Raw genomic sequence first — 25,976 nt, forward strand, 5'->3', positions numbered from 1 at the left:
AAGGAATGCACTGAACGTTATGGGCTATGCCACATTGCCGAAGCGCGGCACTGCGTTCAATCCGCCCTCAATACGCTGACCGAACGCGGAGCGGTCGCGGCCAAGCGCCCGTCACATTGATCGCGGAACGCAGGCGGAGCGGTTGTGCCGATCGAAGTACTTACATAACAATATTGTTTGCAATGACAGATGATACGGAGAATCTAAATCAGTGTTTTAGAAAATATTCATGTCTATATGATTTAAGACACAAATATTACAGTACAGAACGCTCACCTACCCGTATATCCGTAGGTATCTTACAACGCGGTTGCAACGCGGGTTAGCGATCAAAACGCTTTCAACCGCCGACCGCACTCAATGTGACATCACCGCCTTGCTACCGTGCCGCTGCAGAACGCTTCTGCGTGTGACGGAGCCTTTATCGGGAAGACTATTACGTATTATGTTAAAAAGCCTTATTAAGTCTGAATGAAAGTTACTAGAATAGCCAGGAGTTATAAAAGCCTTCCTGGAATTATTAAATGGAGCATAACAGCGTTAGGTATTGGAACTGGCATTATCTTTCAGAGGGTGATAACATCTGTTTAGAATGTTATTAGAACTACGTAACAGATAAATTGACCCAGCAAAATTTAATATTTGTTTTTCATAAATAGACGATATACTACTTAATTAGACATTCAATCTTTGTACAAACCTGGTCATCTTCATTCAGAATTTCGGGAAACGAATCTAGTCTTTTAACACTTTGCCTAAAGTTCACTTGATAGTACTTTCCGAGCAGCAATTACATTGTAATAGTATTCTTACTGTTACAGCCCTAGACCCAGGCAGGTAATAGATTGGATGTCCGGGCTTAGTTGGATTTATCGACACAGAAATCCTATGGCAACAGTAAGTTTCTGTTAAGTGCGATCTCGCCAGGAAGACGTATGTTTCTTTGTTATTGCGCTACTAGGATTACCGGCTTATGTCACAAAACAGATAAACCTATCTCTTTTGTGCTTATGTGCAGAGTTTTCAGAAAAATGCGATAGCATATTTCAGGTTGTATCGTAAGACAGTTTTAGCCTTTAACGTATGGCTTTTTAAATGATACTTCTAAATAGAATGCTATGACTGTAGTGTCTATAGTGACATGAGTTTATATTCCGGCGTCGCACCCGAATAGGAATTCCTATAATGGGGCCCACTGATTAACAGTCCGCCGGACGGTATCGGCCTGTCAGTTGTTCGGAACTGTCAAAATTTTGTTTTAACTGACAGGCCGATACCGTCCGGCGGCCTGTTAATCAGTGGGCCCCTTAAGTAGTTTACAAATTTGCTTTTATTGACTAAAATTTTCTGGGAATGAAATAGCAAAATTTCAAATATGTAGTAGTAAGCTTTCTTCACAGGATTATTGTATGTTTACAATAACATTGGCTGGTTAACATATATGCTATAAGAATATAAAACGCGAGTCCAAAAATTACAAAAGAAACTAATGTGATTCAAAGTGGGCTATAAAATTACCATAACAGGCTTATAATTCTCTCTTTATGTCCTTTTTGTATATAAAAAAGACTTACAGTGTAATTTAAGAGGTTTGATTAATAGTAATTAAGAATTATAGACCTTGCACCTCAATAAAGCCAAGATTTGCTATGGTCATTGATTTCTTGCGTCTACAACATCCTAACTTACGTCACTTGTGTAACAAATACGACTTTAAGTGGATATACAAAAGCCTGTTTTGTGAATTATAGTTTAAAAAGACGTATAAGCGAATTAGTCAATATCACGAAGAGATGTCATACCGGATTGTGGTTTACTAATATGGTAGTCACCCTATATGTCATCACAGATTAAGCTCACTAAAAAACTTAAGCAAAAACATGTCCTCTATTTGGCTTTGGGTTTGTCAACACATTTGCGAACTAATATGACATGAAATGCTTTGAAACATTAGTGTTGAGGTTTCATATAACATTTTGTAGAGATGATTTGCGTAATTTTCGCAGTAGGGGATCGTATGTCTTTATTTAAAAGATTATTAACGCTTTGATGTTGATGGGTTTCAAATTTTCTTTTAAATTAGGTACGTTTTATCTATCTAAATAAAGATTTTAGCTTAATATAATTTTTAAAATAACATTAATAGACCAAAAACAAAACCACAGGACAATAATTGCAACAACCATGTGGAGTCATTTTTACAAGTTCCTACCTGCTGATTTTTACAAGTTCCAATATTGTAGAAATCCATTAATGAACCAGTTAATGGTAGAATAGAATGAAAATGTTTAATGATATGCATTGCACTGTTTACTTCGAGTAATGCTCTTAACAATTTGAAATGAGCCCCTTACATTGGCTGTTGGCGCTTTAAGTGGCGTACCTACTAACGCGTAATTAATTTCCACTTCAAATATCCATAACCATGAAATTCCATGTCAAACTGAATATTAATCGGGCAATTACTCCCAAGCAATATAACTATATTTCACACTTCTGTTAATGAGCGGAGCCATCGAAACGTCAGAATTCTAATTTTATCGCTCGTAAAATGGCAGTGAAGTGTTGGAAATTTTACAGCTATTTAAGGAAATGTTTGGACGTGGTGTTAATTCTATTTCCCCTTTATTGCACAACGTGCTTGTATTATTTATTGGGTGTTATTCTATTGGGAAGTCATATTGAATTTATTCTTTTGAATTGAAAGTGTTGGGGCACTTGAAAGCCTCTTTTACGCTTCCCATCCTGAAGTAGTTTTCCATCAGTTTACATTGTGATAGGTGACAATGACAATCTCATCTCGCCACTTTCGTCGAGGTCCACCAGGACCCCTGATTTCATTTTCATGATAGCGGTGACTGTTTTAGTCCTCGAACCTTAAGGAAAATTGTTTAAGCAGCAACCAGAATAGTACTTAGTTATAGTAGTATAATAACATAGAGTTACTGGCACAAAGAACACTGAGTATTCTGGCGTCATACCATGTGTGTAATTTTCGTAGCTCCTCCATAATCTCCAAGAATTGCTTATTTAATTTCATGTGTTATTATTGATTCCTTGTACTTTCCTGTACTGATAGGATGGTCATTCTGACAGCGTGATAAAACTGTGTCCGCAACTTTCTACCCCAAGGTGTTAAAAAGTGACAATTATTTTATCACATGGATAAAGACATCCATAATACGCCGGCTGGCTGAGTAAAAATTCTACCGCCGCTTTGTCATTAGTCATTACATGTCAGTGTGTTTTTTATAGGTTTACGAGTTTTTGTCTCACGGTTAAGATCGGGCCTGGTGCTATACTGCTTTCTATTACTTTTGCCTAGAACCGGCAGGTCGACTTTCACAGGAAGCTCGGATGATATAAAACTGTGATCATGTTTTTCTTGATACTTTGTGACACACATATTGTGCCGTACCGTTTAATTTGCTGGTTAATTATTTATATTAAGGTCAGATATCCGGTGCAGTTAACGTACAATTTATGGACTTATTATGGTCGCGTTTTCATGGTATTTGTCGGCTTGATTTGACCAAATTGGGATAACGACTCAATTTCAGATGAAGTTGAATAAACTCTGTTCTTAATTCAACGGGTTAACCTTATTACGAACAAAGCAACTGAGAATCATTTCAAAGTTTGGGAAAACTAAATTTTCTTACTGTTTCAAAAAAAATGTGCTCATCTAGGTACGTTCTAAAATCATCCTTTCGTCAAAACTTTAAATGCATTCAGAATAGTTTTACCAACTGCGCATTTTACTACAGAAATGCGGAATATAAATTTTCCAGCGTTAGAGTTCCAGCGGTGCCGGTGTGGCGAAAGGATTAAAACGTCTGTTCATATATTTGTGCCTCTACTTACCCTCTTCCTTGCGTCTTCGTCTTTCTTTAAATCCTTGAGCTTTCCTTTAACTTTGTTCTTTTGCTATTTGTACTCTCCAGTTAATAAATGGTTCGGTGCGCCACTTTCAAATTAGAACAGTTGATTTATATCTTTTTTACGTGCTTTTTTAAATGGGACTAAGTTTAACTCGATCCTGAGTCTTTTAACACCTATAGATGACGCTAGCTGATGTAGCCAGGCAAACCTATGTGAAATGAAATACACTTAGAGCAAGGGAAACTAGGCACTTTTCATGGACTCTATTTTCATTGCTATTAAGCGATATTTATCAGAGACAGCAAGAGCATTCTTACGCGTTGCACTGGCACGCAATATAAAAAAAACCTATTAATTCACGCAGTTAGTCAGCAATGTCAGCATAATTGCTTGTCTAATCACACGTTTTTAGTCGATGATTGATTGTTTTTATTCTTTCGTGCTCACTGTAATGCAACACCGGTTCTAATTTGGCAATTGGATCAGATCAGCTCGATAATGCCGTCTAGACCAAGACTGTAGGCTACCAGATTTACAATATTCAGGCCACGTGGGAGCCGTTTACCTTTACCTAATACCAGAGACAACTAACTAATAAAGACTGAGACATCTAAGAAAATCTTATTAGAAAGACGCGTTCCTCATAATTATTGTAGATGATGTGATATTAGCGCGGTCTGAGTCCTAAGTAAGTTCGCCTTTGTACACATTTATTGTATTCTCTCTGTGTTATGTACTTGTTTTGTGCAATAAAGTGTTTACTACTACTACTACTATTTGTAGGGGAGACCGAGGTGAGTTTTGACAGATGAGAGTTGTGACATTGTCGATTTTTTGGAATCTAATGACTGTTAGCGAGTTCGCAACAGTGTGCGTTTGTTAACTCGTAACTTGAACTAACAAACGCGCGCTATTGCGACTTTTTTTTTAGTTAATAGATTCCAAAAAATCAACGATGTCACAACTCTCCTCTGTCACAACTCACCTCACTATTTTAGATATATCTAATTTTAATTTAGCACACAGTAGAAACTAGATACCTACCTATATAGTATTTGAGCATGTGATAGCATCTACATGAGAAAATTGTATGTCCAAATTGATAGTCTATAAGTTAATTATTTATTTATCTGTGGATTTACCTAAAACACTTCTCACTAGAATTCTAAATTAGCCTATAAAGGCTACGAATGGCGTTTATGACAAATGATCTCCATTGTCCGAGCGATTGGAGTTTAACTTATTGGAAAATTACTTATTAGTCAAAATTATCTGTCTAAATAGGTACCAGAAATATTATGACTTGTTGACTTGCACTGTAAAATAAATCACCAACAACAATTTATGTATATTTAATGATACCTTATCGTTTCTTGAAGAATATGTATAGCTTTTAAGTGGAGGTAGACAATTTTGTAGCAAATACTAAACTGCAACACGTAAATTTACATAAGACCTAAAACATGTCTAACCTACAAACCTAGTAAATCTATTGTCATTGATTTCTGCGGGTGGCATATCTGGGTGTCATAAAATTGAGCCAACACGGCTGCCTAGAATATTCAAATATCAGATATTTCTCAAGTAGAATAGTTTTGATTTTGTATTGAAATGTACGAGCATATTTTGCTGCGTATTTGATCCCAACAAAAACATATTTAAACGTGAAATGAGAGCCAAGTTCAATATTCTTGTTGTTGTTGTTGTTGACTTCGCCGTACAAAGAATTGAGATCTATATAGGTACCAAGTCCTAGTTCGCTTGAAATGTAATTTAAGTTCAGGATTTGACTAGGCAAATTTTTACGCTATATTTATATTCGCTATATTTGTTTATCTTACTTTTGTAAAAATTAGTATGTTGGTATAAAAACTGAAAAAACCCCAATAAAAACCCTAAAATTGTATTAAAATTTGGTGATAACTACGGGGCACAATCGGCATATAATCCTGGGGGCGTATGAAACAAACTAGACCGAGCTGAATTATCGCCAAAGGCCGATTATCAGTGAAACCTGCGCAGGCGTCGGTCGGTGAATAATTGCACCAATGAAACCTAATAAATACATCTAATGTGCTGTTTTATGCTGACATAAGAGCGGCTGTTAACCCAGCGGTATTATCACAGTTATAATTAATTTATTGCGAGAAAACCGGTTAATTTGGCTTGTGAGATGCTTACATTTTATGAGATTAATATAAACATGCGAGAAGATTAATTTATTGATCAAGATGGCGTCGTTAAAGTTTACCACTCATCTGTTATGTTTGTGTAGTCTTCTATTTCATTACAGTTTTTATAAGGACTTTGATCTTGATCTTTGATCATACGCCACTAATATATGATGAGGATGATGACAGCATGTTGTTTATACAACTTCGCATCAAAACTTGTTTTTTAGGGTTCCGTACCCAAAGGGTAAAAACGGCGGGACCCTATTACTAAGACTCCACTGTCTGTCTGTCCGTTCGTCTGAGTATCACCGGGCTGTATCTCATGAACCGTGATTGCTAGACAGTTGAAATTTTCATAGATGATGTATTTCTGTTGAAGCTATAACAACTAATACTGGAACCCTCGGTGAGGCCGTCCGACTCGCATTTGTCCGGATTTTTTTTTTTGTTTTAATTCAAACTTTTAGTTCCTCCACCTACCACTCAAAAGTTCATTCGTTTCTATTCCATAGGATAAAATATCACGCTAAACTTGTGTTTATTTCCATATCAACACAGTCTCATAGTTTCAGTAAAACATTTTCATTTACCTACGTTCTTTATAACATCTTACAAAATAAACGAGAGCAGAAGCGGCCATTAAGTAAGTACATAATTTAACGCTTGAAGGTGTAGTAGTGTATTTAGCTAGGGTTGTCCTCAAAGGATAGAAGTTTTTATACCAATACCGGTATATTAACCGGTGTTCAGTCCAATATGGACTTTGTAACATTGAAAATTCTTTTCAAATGTTTTTACACCCTAAAATGTACATGTGACCATGTTCTAAATATCGATTTGCCACAAGCGTTTGTGTAAAAATAGTCACGTAAAAAAATACTGTGACAAGCTAGTAGCTGTATTTATTTTGGTACCGAAACCGTGGTTCGAGCGAAACTAAATTTTAAGCCGATGTTTGTCCAACATTTGCATCAGCAATGTTTGTTGTGCAAAGTTTGCGAGTGCTTGTTGGGAAAGCTTGCACAAAATGCGCTTTATGAAATATGCAACGTGCTCTGAGGAGCTTTTAATGAGCCTTCGATATAGGTGCTGTAATTAGAAAAGCTTTTGCGGCGAATACAATTTTCAAGTTCTTTTGTAATATTTTGGAAAAACGTGATTTTTAGTAAGACGCTTTTAGAAAGTAAAGTAGAAGTTTATATTTGTGCTTATTAATTAAATGCAAATATCAAACTAAACTTAATTAGTTTCCGTTGGTAGGTAGGTAAATATGTAAACACATATTTGGTTGAAATACTTTTTATAAGTTATTTATATGATTTATATCTTTGGTCGGACGATTGACCCGCTCGACCCGTCTGTTTAATGCTGCGACATCCACCACTTGTCATTGTGGTTTAATTTGATCGAATAGGGCTCAAGCTCATTCTTAAAAAAGGAGTTTTTGTGCTAGTTGCCTTTTCACAAGCAAATGCTCGTGGGTTTGATCGAGTGGTGTCCTCGGTGTCTCGTCTAGTTAATCCTATGTCATTTGTTACTCTTAATCTTCGTTATGGGTCTTCGGATCTTGATGGTCCTTTCTTTGTGGTATCAATTTTGACCCTCATAGTTGTTAAACGTAGAAATCTTCATAGATTTTGTTGATAACTCATCTCGTCTTTGTTTAGAATCTTCTTTAGCTTAATTATTTACCTACTTGTAAAATTGTAATACGTTTATATTTTGTGATCAATCTTCAACTTCACGAGATATTTATAGCTCATTAAAAAAACTGGCACATTGACGAATTGTTTAGTGCTCAAGTGAGACCTTAATCTCAGACCTTGCTCGTGAAAGACTGTTCTTAGATTGAGTGGTATTTGATCCAATAATTAATCACTCTTTTTCTGTTAGTTCGTTGCGTTGCGTTATGTGTGGGTGCGATCAATTTGATCGATAACCGAGTCCGCTTTATGGTTTATATATTGCAACAACTTAAGTCACCATATGTTCTTTAGAGTAATATGTTGTTTTTGAACTGACTGATGCATTTGATTGAGACGTCGAAATTCGGCATTGCATCATGAACAATAGCGAATATTTAAACCATAATAGTGCCTTACGGCATACTTTATTATGTGAACACTTCGTGATAAATAACTTTACGTAATTGTAAAGAAATTTAAGACAAAGAGTTAGAAAGCCGTAAAGGGATATTACATTGTAGTGAAAATAAAATGACGGGAAAATTACAAAATTTCGTAAGAAATGTCCACATGAAATGTATAGGTACAAACTTATTGAGAGTTGAGACACAATTCTTATACTTTTTAATGCAGTTATGCAAACTGTTTGACATAGACCAGTACTTCCTGCACTTTGTAGCTTTGACTATGTTTCCTCCTGTGATAAGATTTTATGTCACCAAAGTTTCACGAACAAACCCGCGAGAGCGAAATTGCGTGTGAACGCGAGCTAAAGTTTAGCTGCACATGCATGCTCCCGGTTTTACGTCGTGTTTATGACACGCGGCGTGTCAGCTACGTGTGAACAAGTTGCCCGCAGACGTCGCTCGATGCATTTTACTGCTAGTTAAACTGAGATAAGCAAAAGCAACTTAAATAAATCCTTCTGTAGAATGCTGGCCACCTTATTCTGTTGATGATGTTGTTTTATTCGTACTTCAGTGTCGTTTTGTTCTTAATGTACACAATGAATCAAAAGAACGTCTTAATTTTACAATCATGACTTCATGATTCATGATGTGTCCTAAAAGATGGCCTGTAATACTTTGAAAATGTCTTACAAGTGGTCTTTGAGACGTCACGTTTAGCTATTTCTTTCCAAGACTTAATTTCTACTTTGAATGTCTCTGCCAGTTTTTATGTTTCATAAATATAAAAAACCAATACTAATTATAATTATTAAAATTACAACTGTAGGTAAGTGGAGAACGGTCACCCCCGCAAGATCATGATGAAACCTCGCGGAGTTTTCCATGCCTTTTGTCGAGAAGCCCATAAAACGCCTCATGGCAATCTCAGAGAAAATTGTGTTTCCGTGAGCCGGCCACTTCATCAGCTCTTATTCAATTTAATCCTAAGACGTTGGTAAAATTTAGTCTAATACAATGCAGTTGCTCCCACGTTTTCAATTATCTTTTTGTTTACGGTAACGGTGAGGTTTAAGTGCCACGCCTCATTCGCATACTAAGTTTCATGTTTTAATAGCGGTATCTATCTCATCACAATAGCAGACAACTAAATTGCTTTCAACAATTCAACATCTTTGCCTTTCGATGTTTTGGAGCTTCTGTTTTATTTACACAACGGTATCTAACACATCGTAAGGCTATATCTCATGTTGTTTTGGTATCTTTTTTATATTTAGATGCGAATGCTTCTGCATGAATGCCATTATGCCACCCAGTTTTAGGTGGTCTGCTCACAATAATTGTATTACTTCTTTTTTATCTCACGAACATAAGATCAAGCAGATAAGCTTCTTACTTCCGTTGACCGCTGTATGTTAATTTTGGCTCATTATCTATGTTTTTTGATTGTTACTTACATCAGATTAGAATACAAATTTCAACATCTTAAGATAACGTTTTATTATTAGTTGGAACCGTCGCCACCTTCAACATGATCTAAATTTTGAGATTTGTGTGCGATATCCGCTCTTAATTAAGATTGTATTTAAATTAGTACTTAATTGGCGTATTGAAATAGCAAAGCTGCTCTAGATTACACTGTTTATTAAAGAAATACTCGGAAAGCCTTTTCGAATCCGAGATGGAAAGTTAATTATTGGGAACCTACTTCGACGTCTATAATTTGTAACAGCATTGATTTGACGAGGCCCTGATAAGTTTCGTACTTCGATATCGACTATTGTTTTATAATGAAAAGTACCGTTACAAAATAATATGGGCCGTGGGTACTGACGATAACTGTGAGCTGGTGATAATCGGTGGATCTGCGAGTATAAAATCAATAATTTTCTTTTAGTGACCGATCGGTCATCCGTTACTAAAGATAAAGATAACCGTTAACAACTATTCTGTGATTATTTTAGCGCATCAAGAATAAATACCGATTGATATTAGGTACTTAAGTCCGCATTTCATCACATTGTTCTCGCAAATAATTTGAACTATTTCGTAATTCATGAGCAATAAAAATAGTATATATTGATGGAAATTCCCTACAAAGTGCCCCTTTCAATTGCTATTGAGTGTAGGTAATTAAAATAGGTACCTATCTTGTTTTAAATTGCATGGTGCCATGGTCCACATCAGTTGAAAGAGGTCTCTTTAGAGTCTTTAGACGATCAATCGCGATTGTCAATCGAGATAGATAGAATTTTGACTAATTCGTGTTTTCCTATTTTCATTTCGACAGGATTGCAGAAGAAAATTGAAATTTGAAATCGCATGAATCGTTCTTTGATTAATGCAAATGCCAGTGGCGTTATATAATTTGCATTTGTTTGATAATCAAACTTAAACGTCTCAGGGGCGTGCAACATATGCGTGTTGTGATAGATTTATAATACATACTTATAATTAATGGCTTGTAACATAAAAACAAATTTTAATACGATTACCTTATTACGAGGAAGTTTAGTTGATTTTACAGCTTATTACTAACCGTGTGCATGACTAACTCATAATTTTTCGTATTTATTTCTCGCTTGCCTGTTAGTTAGCTTCCATTCTTCCTGTCGTGTAGTCCTGTCTGTATATACCTTCAACCTCCTTTCTCTTCATTTATAGGAGCCGCAACGGACCGAAGACATTTCGAGAGTAAAGTGATGAGGATTTTGCTTTGATTTTTAGTCAATCGAAAGTTGAAGTGACTGTGAGGGGATCGCCGAATGAAGTCGAAAGTTGGGAAGAAGTACTTGCCCACGGGCGGGCAAAAGGAATCGTATGTGTTAGTAACGGCGAGAAGGAGATATATGAAGAAATTAATGTACGTACTTCTTACATTATCTATTGCATGCACCTTATGAACCTTTCTACTTGTTTCTTGTTCCGTAGTAATAATTTCTTTTAGTAGATACTTGATAATCGACTTCCGACGTCTATCCTGGTTGGATTTGTGTAGGACTTAGTCAAACATGATATATATCTTTGCACCTACGGGATGACTAGGAAATTTATTTTTAGTCAAAGGGAAGCGCGGGTTTTTCTGGCCGACTAAATATTTTCAAAAATCTGAAAACATACGGTTTACCTATATGAAAATACATGCTTCTCGGACTACGTCTAGCAGTGGCGTGCAGTGCATACAAAAAAAGGTAGGCACTAGGGTAGGCAGTCCATACAAAATGACCAAAAAAAAAGTTGCCGATTTTTATAGTTTGCGTTACATTCCTTCAAGAATGACTCTTCTAGAGCCCGATTTAAGTCTTATCTCCACTGCACGCCACTGACGTCTAGTACTAAACGAAGACAGGTATCTGCCTATTCTTTTCGTAGTCAGTACCTAGTGCGTACATACTTGTACTTAAGTACTTGTAAAAAAGTTTTTTACAGGGAGTAATCTTCCTTTGTTTAGTTTAGGTACACTACACATGACCTATTTATATTGTTGTTTAAAATGTTTGTTAATTGATAAATTAATGTCATGCCAATTAATTTACCATAGATGTAAACATAGCTGTAATTATGTTTACTTTGTGATACAGGAAAATGTATGTAGGTAGGTAATATATGATAAGACATTTATTAACACAACGGGATATGTACTTCGATGAATTCTAATTAATATTTTAATTACTTACTTGACATACAATTACCGAACCTCATAATAAAATTCAAACCATTTAATTTGCTTGTAATACACTTATTATGAGTAGGTAGATAGTGGCTTCAACATTTATTAGCCAAATATGAGAAATACTGTATACTAAGGTATATCACAATATCAACATGTATAGTACGATACATTTATGTAGATAGTGTCCAATTATTTAATCATCCAATTTTGGTAAAACTTAACTTTATCATCTTTATGACGAAACTTTCACGAAATATTCCTCTAAACAACTTTAAATAGTATGTTGATTATTTTGCAATTTCGTTCTAACTGGTAGGTACATAGTTACCTCGCGCAAAGTGGAAGATAATTAATAATTATGGAAGAAATCTTCTATCGTCAATACCGCCTTTTACCTACCATTAAACAAACATTATTATTATGTGTTATTTTGTAGCTGCAGCAACATTATTTTGCGGTTGAAACTACTTAATAATTAATGCATTTTTCCTTAAAAGACTTGTACACCAGATCTGTGCCTTTGTCATTACCATTTCAGTGACCATTCGGATCGATTTCCACTCTGGGCTATAACCGCGAAAATCGAAGTTCGCAAATTGCGGGGATTTTTCTCTGTCACTCTAATTACGCCTTCATTGGAGTAAAAGAGAAAGATCCCCGCAATTTGCGAATTTCGGTTTTCGCGGTAGCCGCTCAGGTCAGGTCCTAAAGCTCGTTATTTATATAACGGTAGCCGCATTACGTCTTAACACGAGAACTATTGTATTTCCCCGTACAGCTTGATCAATAGAACTGTTTCAACCGTATTTCAACTGATTATCGTTTTGCTACAGCACAATAGTAACATTACAATAGCCGGAGCTAATAAATCTTCGATATCCAAAATCAATTCTATTTCTGTGGCGTAAGATATAGAATTGAAGTTTACGAGGATTGGAAAAGTTGGCTACCGTTATTGCGAGATGTCTAATCATGACGGATGATTCCTAGTTGTTTGTAGATCGAATGATGCAGTCGTACCTGTATGTTATGTCTTGTAAGTCGACAATATCTTAACCACATACTTGAGCATTTCTGATTCAGTGAAATCTGTTTGATTACTGCCTGGATCTGTTGATAATAATACAGTACAAAGATTCTCAAAAGTAATTTTTGATTGCATTGATTATTGGAACCGGAGTAATTCCAATAAGGCTTGTTTTGTCCTATGAGTTGAAAAAACCGGGCAAGTGCGAGTCGGACTCGCGCACGAAGGGTTCCGTACCATAATGCAAAAAAAAAAACAAAAAAAAGCAAAAAAAGAAAACGGTCACCCATCCAAGTACTGACCACTCCCGACGTTGCTTAACTTTGGTTAAAAATCACGTTTGTTGTATGGGAGCCCCATTTAAATCTTTATTTTATTCTGTTTTTAGTATTTGTTGTTATAGCGGCAACAGAAATACATCATCTGTGAAAATTTCAACTGTCTAGCTATCACGGTTCGTGAGATACAGCCTGGTGACAGACGGACGGACGGACGGACAGCGAAGTCTTAGTAATACGGGTCCCGTTTTACCCTTTGGGTACGGAACCCTAAAAATCAGTTTTCAGCCGCTTTTGACTAATTAGCAAATGAGGATATTATTATTAGTAGAAATTTGTGATCATCAATTCAACATTCATTTGCATTCGCAAGATCAGAAAATGTAGAATGAACTAGGAAGTAAATAAGGTAACTTGGAAAGTTTTAGGAAATTATATTAAAATAAACTATATATAAAATATTTATGATATTTTGTGCCTAAGGCCAAAATATTTAGAAGTAAATTATGACACCACCTTTGGTAGCTCAGTATGACCGCTTCGGTAATTGCAGCTTTTGAGAGCCTTGGGCACCAATTATAGCACATTTTGTACTACTTTGATAGATCTTGGCCGTGAAAGCATTAATAATATACATATATGTATATAGTTGGTAACATAATTAATATATGTATATAGTTGGTATTTAGAATGTTGATATTTAACTTCGCTCAAAAGTTACGTTTTTTTTTTCTGTTTATTTCTCACTGCACCCACATGGACGCTTTTCTGTTTCGCCCTATGGTTGACTGGTAGAGAATGCCTATACCGGCATTAAGTCCGCCTGTTGTACTTTTTGTATGTGCAATAAAGTTTAAAATAAATAAATAAATAAATAAATAATACCCGTGAATGTTGATTGACACTATTGGTAAAACTCGTATGTAATTTTATTTTACAATGTTCTTTTCTTAGTAGTGCATAATTCTTACCGTAGGCGATGAATTCTTAATATTTTTTTGATGCCATATCTAAAAGATACCAGGTGGCATAGTACAAAAATTAATTGAGGCAGCGAAATGCGTAAAGTTTAAAAAAATTATAATTTCAAAGGGTATACGTTCGAAAATGACTTAATGAACGTATAATTGCAATCTATGCTATTATTAGAAGTACTATAACACCTTTAATTTACCCCTAGTTCAACGATAAATAATTACAATTAAATGCAGGTCATAGGAAACCATCAATTAGCAATGTGCTTGTATCGAAATGGCATCGCGCGCGTGGGCCGTGGGCCACCTGCGATTATTGCCGATTATACGCGATTATTCACGATTATAAGCGATCATAATCGCATAATTCAAGGTGTTTGTTGGCGGATGGTAATTACACATTCTTTGTACGTGTTTATTGTTTTTTATGTAATCCATCTAAGTGCCACCCTTTGCACAAATACTTTGTTAACTGCGATCATTCATGGATGATGTATTGCATAACTGTATGGAAGTTTGATACCTAGTACTATGTAGGGTTATATAAAAAAGTGGTTACATAGCTACGTACAGTCAAAATCGAATACATATATAGTGATGGCCGAAGTGACCAAATATATCGTAACACACCTTTTTTACCATAGAAATAAGATGTGTCCCTATATATTGCGCGAGAGGGTTTGGGCTATAGTCCCCACGATAGTCCAATGCGGATTGGGGACTTTACATACACCTTTTGAATTTCTTCGCAGATGTTTGCAGGTGTCCTGAAAGATAGTAATTAGATTTAAAAAAACAAAAGATATTTTTAAACTTCGTTTAATTATCTTCACATAAGTAATTTTATTTAGCAAATATGCATGAAACGACTATAAAAGTGCATTTTTCGAGCATACCTTTACCGAAGTATTTTAACTACTAATGAATGCTTAAAAAAACATCAGCCTTTTTACTGAACAAGCCAAGCCTTCGAGCACGAACACTAGTTTGTTTTACGTATTTTAATGTTGCCTTCCTTTGCAAATCGTTTGAATATTCGAATGAGTAGCGACGATGAACTGTTATTGTTTGTTCCTTTTGTTTTTCAATTGAAATTGCATTTGTTGTATACTTGGTCAAGCAGATCTAGTCAGTAGAAAAAGGCGGCAAATATGAAAAATGTAAGGTGTGAAGGGATATCGCCCCATAGAAAATTTGAATTTCGCGCCTTTTTTTACTGACAAGATTTGCTTGACCAGCTATAACTACAGGCATATTTATGTGACGAAAATAATAAACGCACCCGCTAAAATGTTATTCTCGTCAATGGCCCATTAAACCTTTCCGTCTGTCGATTGATTGGAAGAATTTACGAAGCAAACATTAGCATGTAATATAGTGATAGTGATCTACGTCATCCATTCCCGGGCCTCCTCTTTATTGTAAGTCAAGATTGTCAAGAATTCACCAAGACTAGGATGTTTGACTCCTCCGAAAAATGACGTCATGTGTTACTAATTCATACAAAATTTATACTAACGAATCGTTTTGACATTTCGTTAAAAGTAACTCTGGTGACTGCAAGTCGATCCCCTATTTACCATCGTCTTCTCTACCTTGTCATGGTGTCTGTTCGTTCTACCACAACTTCAACAGTCGTGGGGCTTCCACTTCGTGGTCATATTTACCCGCAGTTAACTATAAATTGCTGAGTTTTATTATTATTATAAGTATTATAGGCGGTGCACGAACGCCGTTACAGGCTTCTCAGTCAGTATTTCTCAGCATTAATGGACGTTTTAAGTATTTATAAGGTGATTTAATACGGGGTATATTAAAATCGTGATTAGATCATTTTCACGTTAAGTTCACGATTATTGTAGCTTACATTTTCCAAAATATTAGTATTGATCTACATTCAAAACAGCCATTTCAATTCAATTTTGTAATAAGGCGATCCCCGAACTTTGCTGAAACATTTTTAGAACTGCATCATACACCTGTGAATCACATTAAGGTAAAATATTTTTCAATCCTAAATCTAGGGCAAAGTAAGTATTTTTCCTCGGACTCGGAATTTCTTTGGAAAGGCAATGGTGCATGTCATAAGTTATGTGTACGGTCACAATAATTCTATTAAATTTAGAACTTAATACTAGGGAACAAGGTTCAAAGTTATACTAGCAGTAGATGTGTCACAATACAAATTCTTGAAGGAAGTTTCATGCAGGGAATAGTTTGTGTCATAAGCGACGTAAAATAGGGTTAGTTGATGCATGCGAGCAATTATGGTGAAGATAGTTTGTGAATAATTAGTATGGTTTAAAGTTTAAACTATTCAAAACGCTATATCAAGTCAAGTTCAAGATCACACATACTCTTCGCTCTTGTGGGTTTATCAGACAATACTTATATTTATTATGTTATGTTGTATGAATTTTCTATACTAATCTTTGAAGCAGTTATTGGTTAATGAGACGGTCATATATAAAGATTAATAACAATTATAGGTACAGAAGCACTCTCTCTTTGTATCTAACAAAAACCGGGCAAGTGCGAGTCGGACTCGCGCACGAAGGGTTCCGTACCATAAAGCAAAAAAAAACGGAAAAAAATGCAAAAATAAAACGGTCACCCATCCAAGTACTGACCACGCCCGACGTTGCTTAACTTTGGTCAAAAATCACGTTTGCTGTATGGGAGCCCCACTTATATCTTTATTTTATTCTGTTTTTAGTATTTGTTGTTATAGCGGCAACAGAAATACATCATCTGTAAAAATTTCAACTGTCTAGCTATCACGGTTCTTGAGATACAGCCTGGTGACAGACAGAGGGACGGACGGACGGACAGCGAAGTCTTAGTAATAGGGTCCCGTTTCACCCTTACGGAAGTACGGAACCCTAAAAACTAGCACTTGCCCATTAGCTTCGTTCGAGTGAAACTTGTAAATCGCACTCCCATACAAATTTTAACTCTCATTTCATTCATTAAGTTTAATTCAAGGGTAGGTATTCATTATTACGGGATATACCCAAAGGCATTTAATTGCTTTTATGTATATCCAATTTTCTAAACCTTCACGTTTATAATATAAAATAATTAGTAGAATTAACCCGTACATTACTGAAATATTTAGATTTAGCAGCAAAGGGCTCGGAACATGCAATGCCAAGGAAGTGGTCCCTTTAACCTTTGATCTCTGAACTGGTGATGTTTTAGCCGCACAGCCTCCCAACGTATTTAAATTTACCTCGTTAATTCCAATTACGGAACCTTTATATTTTAATTACATTTTGTGAGGACTTTAGGTTTTATCATTTAACTAAAATAACACAATCACAGTTATATGTAGGTATCACGAAAGAGCTATGAATAACGTATAATTGTGTATGGAAATTTACATATAAAGTGACTCGTTATCATTGCTCTAAGTTGTATTTACACAAGACATGGAAGTCTGGAAAGTCTTCGGTGTTTGGCTACTTTTATAATGCTTTTAACGGACGCTCGCTCTTAGACGCTTTTTTGTATGTCGTTTGGAACAGCTCTTACAAAAGACGGTGTTATAAATATCTAAACGACTGGCCTTAGGCCCAAAATAGCGGCTTTATTGGACTCGACTAGCTTTCGCTTCCAAATGTAAAAGAAAAAGCTGAATTGCATTTATAATTACATATCTTCAATTCAGTTTTTGGACCAAAAAATCTTTCAAATTATATATGTTAAGGGTTAGTATTCCGTAGTTCAACGTCTCTTACACAGGGTGTTAAATCCAAATAGGAAAATGAGAAAAATTTAGAATCTATAACTATAATTCGGATTTACGTTGTGGTTTCGCTGGTAAAACTACCCGCGACACATATCGTAATATAATGTAAATTATCCTTAACTGATAACTATACGCGTAAATAAAAATTGACAATACATAGGTATATAGGTACAATATAATGATATAATAAAAAAACGCATTTAACTGATTTGCAAGACCGAAGTGATCCCATAAGTGTTCCGTGAACAAAGTTTTGTACGGAACACTAACAATAAGGATAATGTGTATATTGTTTATATTAATAACTGTTTTATAGAATTCCCAGTTACCCAGGATGCGCAATTTCCTCTTCTAAGCAGAAATAGCACACCTAGAGTCCGTTAAAGAGATAAAGTTAGTGTGTTCCTCTCTGAACCCGGCGCTCCTGACATTTCAACAGGTCTCGAAAAGAATTTCTGAAGAATAGCCACGACTTGCACCTTGCCCTCTATATGACGTTCCAATCGCTTGCTTGAGTTAGAGCGAGTTTAATGCTCGACGTGACCATTATAAGAGCTTCTAAGGATTATGTAGGTACATTTATTAAGTCTTTGAGAAGGTAACACTGAGAACTTGATAATATCAAGTTGATATGACCGCGGCTGCACAAACAAATGGCCTACATTGGTTCCACGATACTAAATATGTTTGAATATTTTTTTAAATACAATTTAGGTGAAGGAATAACTTATTTCCATGTAGGTTTTAATTGGGCTGTATATCACGCTAGTTAACTACGACTGATATAGGAATGATTTATGGTACTTATGATTTGTAACTCGTCTTGTCAAAAAAAAAATATCTCAAGAAGCTTTGATATTCTTTCTAGGCCACCGAACTAAGTAATTTCGAATGCAGTGTACTTTGTATAAAATTTAATAATTAAGTAGCTTTTAGTCGTCTTTTTAGTTTAAAACGACAGTTCGCAAAGTTTCCAGTCCTGACAATACGCCGGTAAATTGGTCTCAAGTGAAACTTAACCGCTGTCGCAAAACTTGGAAACTTGGGAACTTCGCTCAGCCGGCTACCTGTCGGTGCCGAATGGCGCCGTATTCAATACATATGTAACAGTATGATCATTGCAAAAAAAATATGGTTGTCTGTAAAGTCGGTTTACGGACGATAATTTTGCGTGATAACGTTATAAGAAAACGTTGATGAAAAATTGCGTACTTTGACCGAAACGTTACCATGGAGATCTGTCCACAACACTTGTGACACTTTTTCGTGCATGCTACCGGTGTTCATCGATTTATAAGACGTTATCACGTCAATAAAATAAAATATCTTTATTCCATAACATTAAAAATTCACCATCTAAGACCATCCACATTCAGTGAGTATTTTTGTTAATTTCCCCCTGATTTTGGTATTTTCAACTAAATTTAAATAATGGAGATACAGTTCTGCAAGTATGGAATGTTTTATTGGAAATATCCTCCTCTTTTGTAAGATTAATTTTGGTTTATTAAATATTAACCGAAAAGCTAGTGGTAAATATCAAATGATATTTCGTACATAAGTTCCGAAAAACTCATTGGTAAGAGCCGGGATTTGAACCCGCGACCTCCGGATTGAAAGTCGGGCGTCATATCCACTCGGCCACCACTGCTTTTGCCTACCTTTTTACCTTTATTTGCTCTACTCAAATAGCTGTTATTCATTAGGGTAGGCAATACCTACGCTACGCTATCCGCTCTCGAAGTATCTCCGGGACTACCTCGATACCTAATACTTCCAGCTGTATTCGAAGATTGAGATACGTCTATCTAGTATTTGACGTATCTCATTGTTCGAATACGGCTGTACGTACATATATTTACGTTCTGTATGGCCACAGGATACACTGTATTTAGTCTGTTCACTGTGTGTTTTTGGCAGAGCTCTTGGTTCAACTATCACTAATTTACTGCTGCAATCTTACCTAGCTTCCAGATAATATAAAATGTACACTTTGAGTACATATTAAAATGTAATCACAGACCTTTTTCGGTCCTTGCCGCTTAAAATGTTGGTCGCTTCTTGAAAGTCTTATCTAAATCGTCACAAAACCAGTATCGTTACTTTGTAAAGTAGCTAAAGTAAATTTAAATAGGCTAAGAAAGTGAATTCCCTTTCTTAACCTATTTAAAATTGTGACGTTCCCCAGTAAAAGGTACCTTATGGCGGCTGGCGCTTACGTCGCATAGCGCAATAATAGTGTAACCGCCATAAGGTACCTTTACCCGTGGGACGTCGCAATTGTTAACATCACTTGGTAAGGAGTCGTTTCTCACAGCAGACAGTATCAAGTACGACTACAACGTAGGAGGAGAAGGATCATCACGTATTATCGTAACATTGTGCCTCTCTGCGTATTGTTTTTGTACGAAATTTGTTATTCTCCGTGTAACTCCGATGAATAAATATTTTAACTGATTTATTACGAACAACAATAAAATTATGCAGAATGGGAATTTATGTAATTAATATTATATATGCTATCTACGTCTCTTGTTCGATTACGCATTAATTACACTACACAATTGATATGATTCAATTCAATGTGACCTAAATGAAATTATGCAGTGTATGTGTAGGTAAATATAGGTGTTGACGTCACTGCTCATATTGGGCGAGTCCGGGTAAATGAGTCACACAAATTAAGATTTCACTCTTACTAACCTTGACTCATCCGAAAACGACCTACCATATTTAGGGAGAGGACTTTCTTTGATGCCAGTTGTACTCGCTATCAGACGGGTAATACGCTCGTTGCTCGCTCAGAAAGCTATTGAAAATAAGATTTCCAACTTAATTCTGTAAATAGGGCTTTATAGGACTTTTAAAAGTCTGCGATTACTCAAAGTTTAAATCAAGTTTAGAATAATATTAGCAAAATTACCTAGGGGTAAGTGTAAGGTTCGCCTACAGGCCCACCTGTCCCTTTAGCCCTCGAACTAAATAGAAATCCAGTGAAGTTAAATTGGTTATTCTCTCAAGCTCCTGAATAGGTCATATATACCTAGATCAAATATACTTAGGACATCAAATATCATAGGTGATAGGACATCACCAAGATACGATAACGATATGTTTAAGATCTAACCTGTCAAATTTGACATCCCAAGTAGCACAGATTAGCTGTATAGCAGCCGCATAATGAAGTACGAATACGCTTGAAGCTGGAATATAAAAGCTGCATAATAGTTGTATAATCGTCTATTCAGCTTTTATAACTCTTAAATGGGCACAAATTATGCAGCCTTAAGTTCACATAGCTGTTTAAGAGCATTGTAGCAGCAATTTAATGGAATTATAAGGGGTAACAGGAGTTATAAGAGGTGTATATTGACTGGGTAAGAGACCACCAGTTACCCTTTATTCAGTTAATATGTCACATGTGCGCCCTAATACCGGGAAAGATTGACGTTGGGCTGAATAAAAGATAATTATTAACATACTTTTACACCTCTGCCTTAAAAAACATATTTATATTGAAGCAAAAACGTTTAGCGCAACGACACTAAGTATAAGTCATTTTGTTAAAGTGTTTAGTTAAATGTTAGTACATGATCTTTTATATATGAATGCGCGAAAGATGTTTGGGAATGCAAGTTTATTGACATTATATATATACATTATCTAAGAAAATTTCAGTGCGCCACGAAAATAATCAGGATTTATTTAAATTAATGATATAATTAAGCTATTGTGTAAAAACTATTTTAGTGGTTTGGACAGAATTATGAGATAAAAAGTCAATAATACGTTATAGGAAGTGCTAAACTAATGATTTAGGTTAAGAACTCATGCACAAAACGTTATTGTTGCCCTTAAAAGTTGGAAAAGTAATTTCAATTTTGTAGGTTATATACAATAAATGGCGGTCAATGTTAAAAAGCAACGTGAACCGTTAAAATTCTAATATGCAGCATACGACTGTTATATATCTGATAAAGATACTTAAGTGAACCACTATAAACTCCAAGTCGTTATTTCGATACACTAGTGAACCTCTAAACAGTAATAAGGTATCTTGTGAACGTTTAAACAGCCGCTATACACACAGTCTCAATGGTAGTATAATAGGCTGCTTAGCGGTAAGCATGTTCAGCGCTAAGCCATATTATGCGACACACGTGTTTGATTATACGTCTATTGGTTTCATAATAGTTCACTCGTTCTCCCTTATTAATAAGTCAGCGAAATAAAAGCTGCTTTAGCGGTAAATATCACTCTTTGCGTATTAATGGTAGTTTTCAGAGCCGTAATGCAGCTTTTAATCAGCCCTAAGCTATATAAATATCACTGAAATCTATTATACAGCTGTAGGACCACGAGTGTGCTGTTATAAGTGTCTTAATACGCACAGAGCGTTAGATAGAACTAAAAGTGAGTAGTTATAGAGCTATCTGTGCTACTTGGGATTTGCACGATTCTGGAGATACTCTTAAACGATTTCCACAGGATATGACTTAGAGATCTAATTCACATCTAATAGATATCTTACTCTATCTAACGTAAAAGTGACATTGGTTGCCCGAATTGCGCTGCAAAAGAGAACTAGTTGATATCTAAACTATAACGTATCTAGAATGGATCTAGTACGTGTCGTCTCTTGTGAATATCTTGAAGTTCGAATACAGCAGTCTATCAATAGAAAGAACAAAACAGAAACACTTTATCTAAGCTGAAAAGCGTGAAATCCGTAAATGAATATAAACGCGTGCACGAAAGTGTTTGTGTACGTCAAAATGCTTTTATCAACAAATTGATATGACATAACGTCACTCACATAACCGCAGATGTCATCGTTGAGTTATTTCACTTATTTCCATTCACGGCAAATTTGGTAAATCGATCACGGTGTCTACTGCCAGTTCGTCTGACTCTATCAGTCATGTGTAATTGGAGTGACGAAGATGGATCTGACGTGAAATTCAAATTTCGAACGTAAGTTAGCGCCCCCGATGCTTTCTTGACGTGATGCATCTAACATTGTGCCGTGACGTTGTGCGTATATTAGTCTTGTGCACCGGCCTATGCAAGACATTTAAATTTAAACATGAATATAGATGTAATGTCAAAAGGTTACATCTTTATTCAATGTGCTTCACTTTATATGGTACCATGTTCGTCTTGGAAGTGTTTCTTAAAAGCGAAAACTATTTGGGGCATTATCTACGAAAAGGGACCTTATTGTCGAGGGCGCTTACGCCGCACAGCGTCGCGCGGCATTGTATTTATATCGGAGCATCGATAATAATGGCGTATGCGCCATAGACAATAAGGTCCCTTTTAATAGATAATTTCACATTTGAGTACCTATAAATTTTCATTCATCGGTTCAAGATCACGGATGTCATTAGGTTCGTCTAAATAAAATGAGTCGCCAAAGTCAAATAATTTCTCTTGAGTAAACTTCACGCCATGTTACTCTAGCACTAGCGCACATGTAGATATACTTTCATTTTTGTTCATCGTCATATGAGGAATAATCAATGATGAAACACGAATCTTTTGACCATGATATTCGTCTTGATGAAAATGATTCGAAACTACAATGATGTTAATATAATAGACATCAATGACGGTGCGGATCGTCAATAAAGATGATGAGTGAAATAACGCATGTTATGGCGAAATAAAAAAAAAGTTTTGCTCATGTTCAAGTCGATCTCTGTAAGGATTTCACCAAATACTTATTTATTATAATTTATAGTTTGAGCCCTTTTTTGACGGAGTTTATATAGGTATTTTGAGGCCTAGCTATTGATTAGTTACAACTGTTCAAATTTTAATTTATGTGATTCTAATTTAAAGAGCGGACAAAGGAAGATTGTATATCAGGATGGGTTTTACGTGCTAGGTGTGGATTATAGTAAAAACAACATCGTGGATGTTATTACCGGTGTTTAGTAGACACAACGTTTGTGGTAAATAAAGGGATTTGGTTTGTTTACAAGTTTGTTTTAACGATTGCGTAGTAAAATAAGTTTTTGGCAAAAATGTCATTTTTGGTACAAGCTTTTATCGCTGACTGTACTTTTCTTTCCACAGGCAACTAATGCTCATCGAGACAATTCTAAAAACCCCAAACACAATTAGGTTTCGTTGTTTTATCGCATAGTTCCTATGGCCACCTCCGGTCTCCATCATCAGATCAGCTCGATGACACCATAATATTGCATTGTCACCCGACTTACGTATGTATGAAAAATTTCAGCTCAATCGGAAACCGGGAAGTGGATTACACACAGACAAAGGTCAGGTGGAACTAAATAAAAGCTTGTAAAAAGGAATATGTACAGCAACAAACATTTATAACAATGAACTATGTATATAAATATGTAATTATGTATGCCACAAACGAGCAGACAAGCCATCTATACGTAATGGTAAGATTATCGTCAAGAAAATAAGTAACATCAGTAGACTTTGTAAACTTTTATGTATGTATGTAGCCTAGCCTTCCTCGGAGATCCCTAAATATTAGTTTCTAATGTACTTATAGAAATTCATGTAATTGTGCGAAATAAAATACTCGGACGTACTTCTGCGTAATTATCTATAGCTATTTTATAGTTTTTGAGCGTTAAGTTGGCAGTCGTTTTGAGTCTGCGGTGGCTACTGTACGAGTAATTATTAACTACTTACCCTGTAATTATCGAACAAAGGGATATTTTCTGTTTTAAACGTGGCTCGACGTTAAAGGTAAAATTGCCTTTGTAATGATACTGGCTTTTATTGTTCACTTGAAATCTAGCTGCTATCGCAACTCCTACAAAATATATGCTGTTTTGTGTTGTGAACTACGTTTATTAGCTAATAAACATGTGAAGTTATAGCGTGTAATTTCTATATTTATTATTAAACATGAAAACATAATTTGGTAGTAAATGTCGTGAAAGCGAAATAAAATTATAAATAGTCACACTTTCTCAAGATTGCGAGTGTTTACGTGGTAATATTAATAGAAAAAAATCATTAAAATATAGTGAAACTAAGGAACAGCTATTCCGATAGAATTTGCAACGATGATAGTAGTTTATGTGACTGCTACATAATGAAAGGCATTAAAACACGAGTGTGGGTTTAAGAAACGAACGAAGTGAGTTTCTTAAAAGGATCACACGAGTGTTTTAATGCCTAATTATGTACAGTTACATACACTACTTTATCTACACACATATAATTACCTTCTTTTATATATTCAATAACCTCATATTTCAGTCGACATCCATCGTTGCTCTCTGGCGGAACTCGCAGATTTGAGAGGTGCCGTCTCCTTAAATATCTTTTTATCACTCATTTTATATGAAACTTTTGCTTAAAACTTATTTAGAAACAACAAATCAAATTAATTTTATACCTAAAACTAATTAAAAGATAAACTGTACGTCAAATGGCGGTAAATGAAAACTTTTTTCACACATGTCACGCATCTGTAGTTTTTTTTAAAATTCATAGACAAACGAATGAAGTCCCTATTCTCATGTCACTCGAGATAAAATGTCGTACGGTTTATATTAAAAAAATATACTGAATTGACGTTTCGTATCGATAATTGTTTTAATATCTATGGATACTAGAATAGACACCCTGAGTTTTGACAGCTGTTCCAAATTTAAACTCATAACCTTACAAAAATCTATAAAGTTATAACTTTAAAGTACCGATTTTACCTACTACCACAGATAAGAAAGTACTCATAGTAAAATTGGTTGTCATAATGCTGGTCATTTCCTATGGTTTCTGAATGCATTTTAGAGCGTTAATGATATGTGCGTAGATAAACATATTTTATCGCACAATTAAATGATGTTGGCTAACTTCTGTTTTGCTTTTAATTATACTTTCAGCAATATTATTCTAATTTAGTATCTACTTGTCTAAATAATTATCTTACTCTATACATCTCCCTAGTTACACTTCATATATTTGCATAATGATGCTTGTACCAACATTTTTTATACTGTCTTGTCCATGTCATTATAAAGATATCGAGATCTCAACATCACCCGCCAAGATCGAAGAATAATTTGATTTCATCATTATCATCATCAATTAAAATTTGCTTATGATTGCTCTTAGTAAAGGTTCT

The 25,976-nt window shown here is 35.4% G+C and overlaps 1 protein-coding gene across 5 annotated transcripts in view; it reads left to right on the top strand.

Annotated features, from left to right (window-relative positions):
• LOC134672385 (rap1 GTPase-activating protein 1) overlaps window positions 1-25,976 on the top strand; it is a 457,452-nt gene that overhangs the window by 276,635 nt on the left and 154,841 nt on the right. For 4 of the 5 annotated variants that reach the window (XM_063530250.1, XM_063530253.1, XM_063530252.1 and 1 more), the window contains exon 2: window positions 10,813-11,011. The exons of the other annotated variant lie outside the window; for it this stretch is intronic. In XM_063530250.1, coding sequence (XP_063386320.1) covers window positions 10,914-11,011 — 98 coding nt within the window. In that variant the 5' untranslated portion in view covers window positions 10,813-10,913. The remainder of the gene's footprint in view (window positions 1-10,812; window positions 11,012-25,976) is intronic. 5 annotated transcript variants of the gene reach the window in all.

The sequence above is a fragment of the Cydia fagiglandana genome, chromosome 17 (genome assembly GCF_963556715.1).
Source record: "Cydia fagiglandana chromosome 17, ilCydFagi1.1, whole genome shotgun sequence".
In the NCBI taxonomy this organism is placed as follows: Eukaryota; Metazoa; Arthropoda; class Insecta; order Lepidoptera; family Tortricidae; genus Cydia; species Cydia fagiglandana.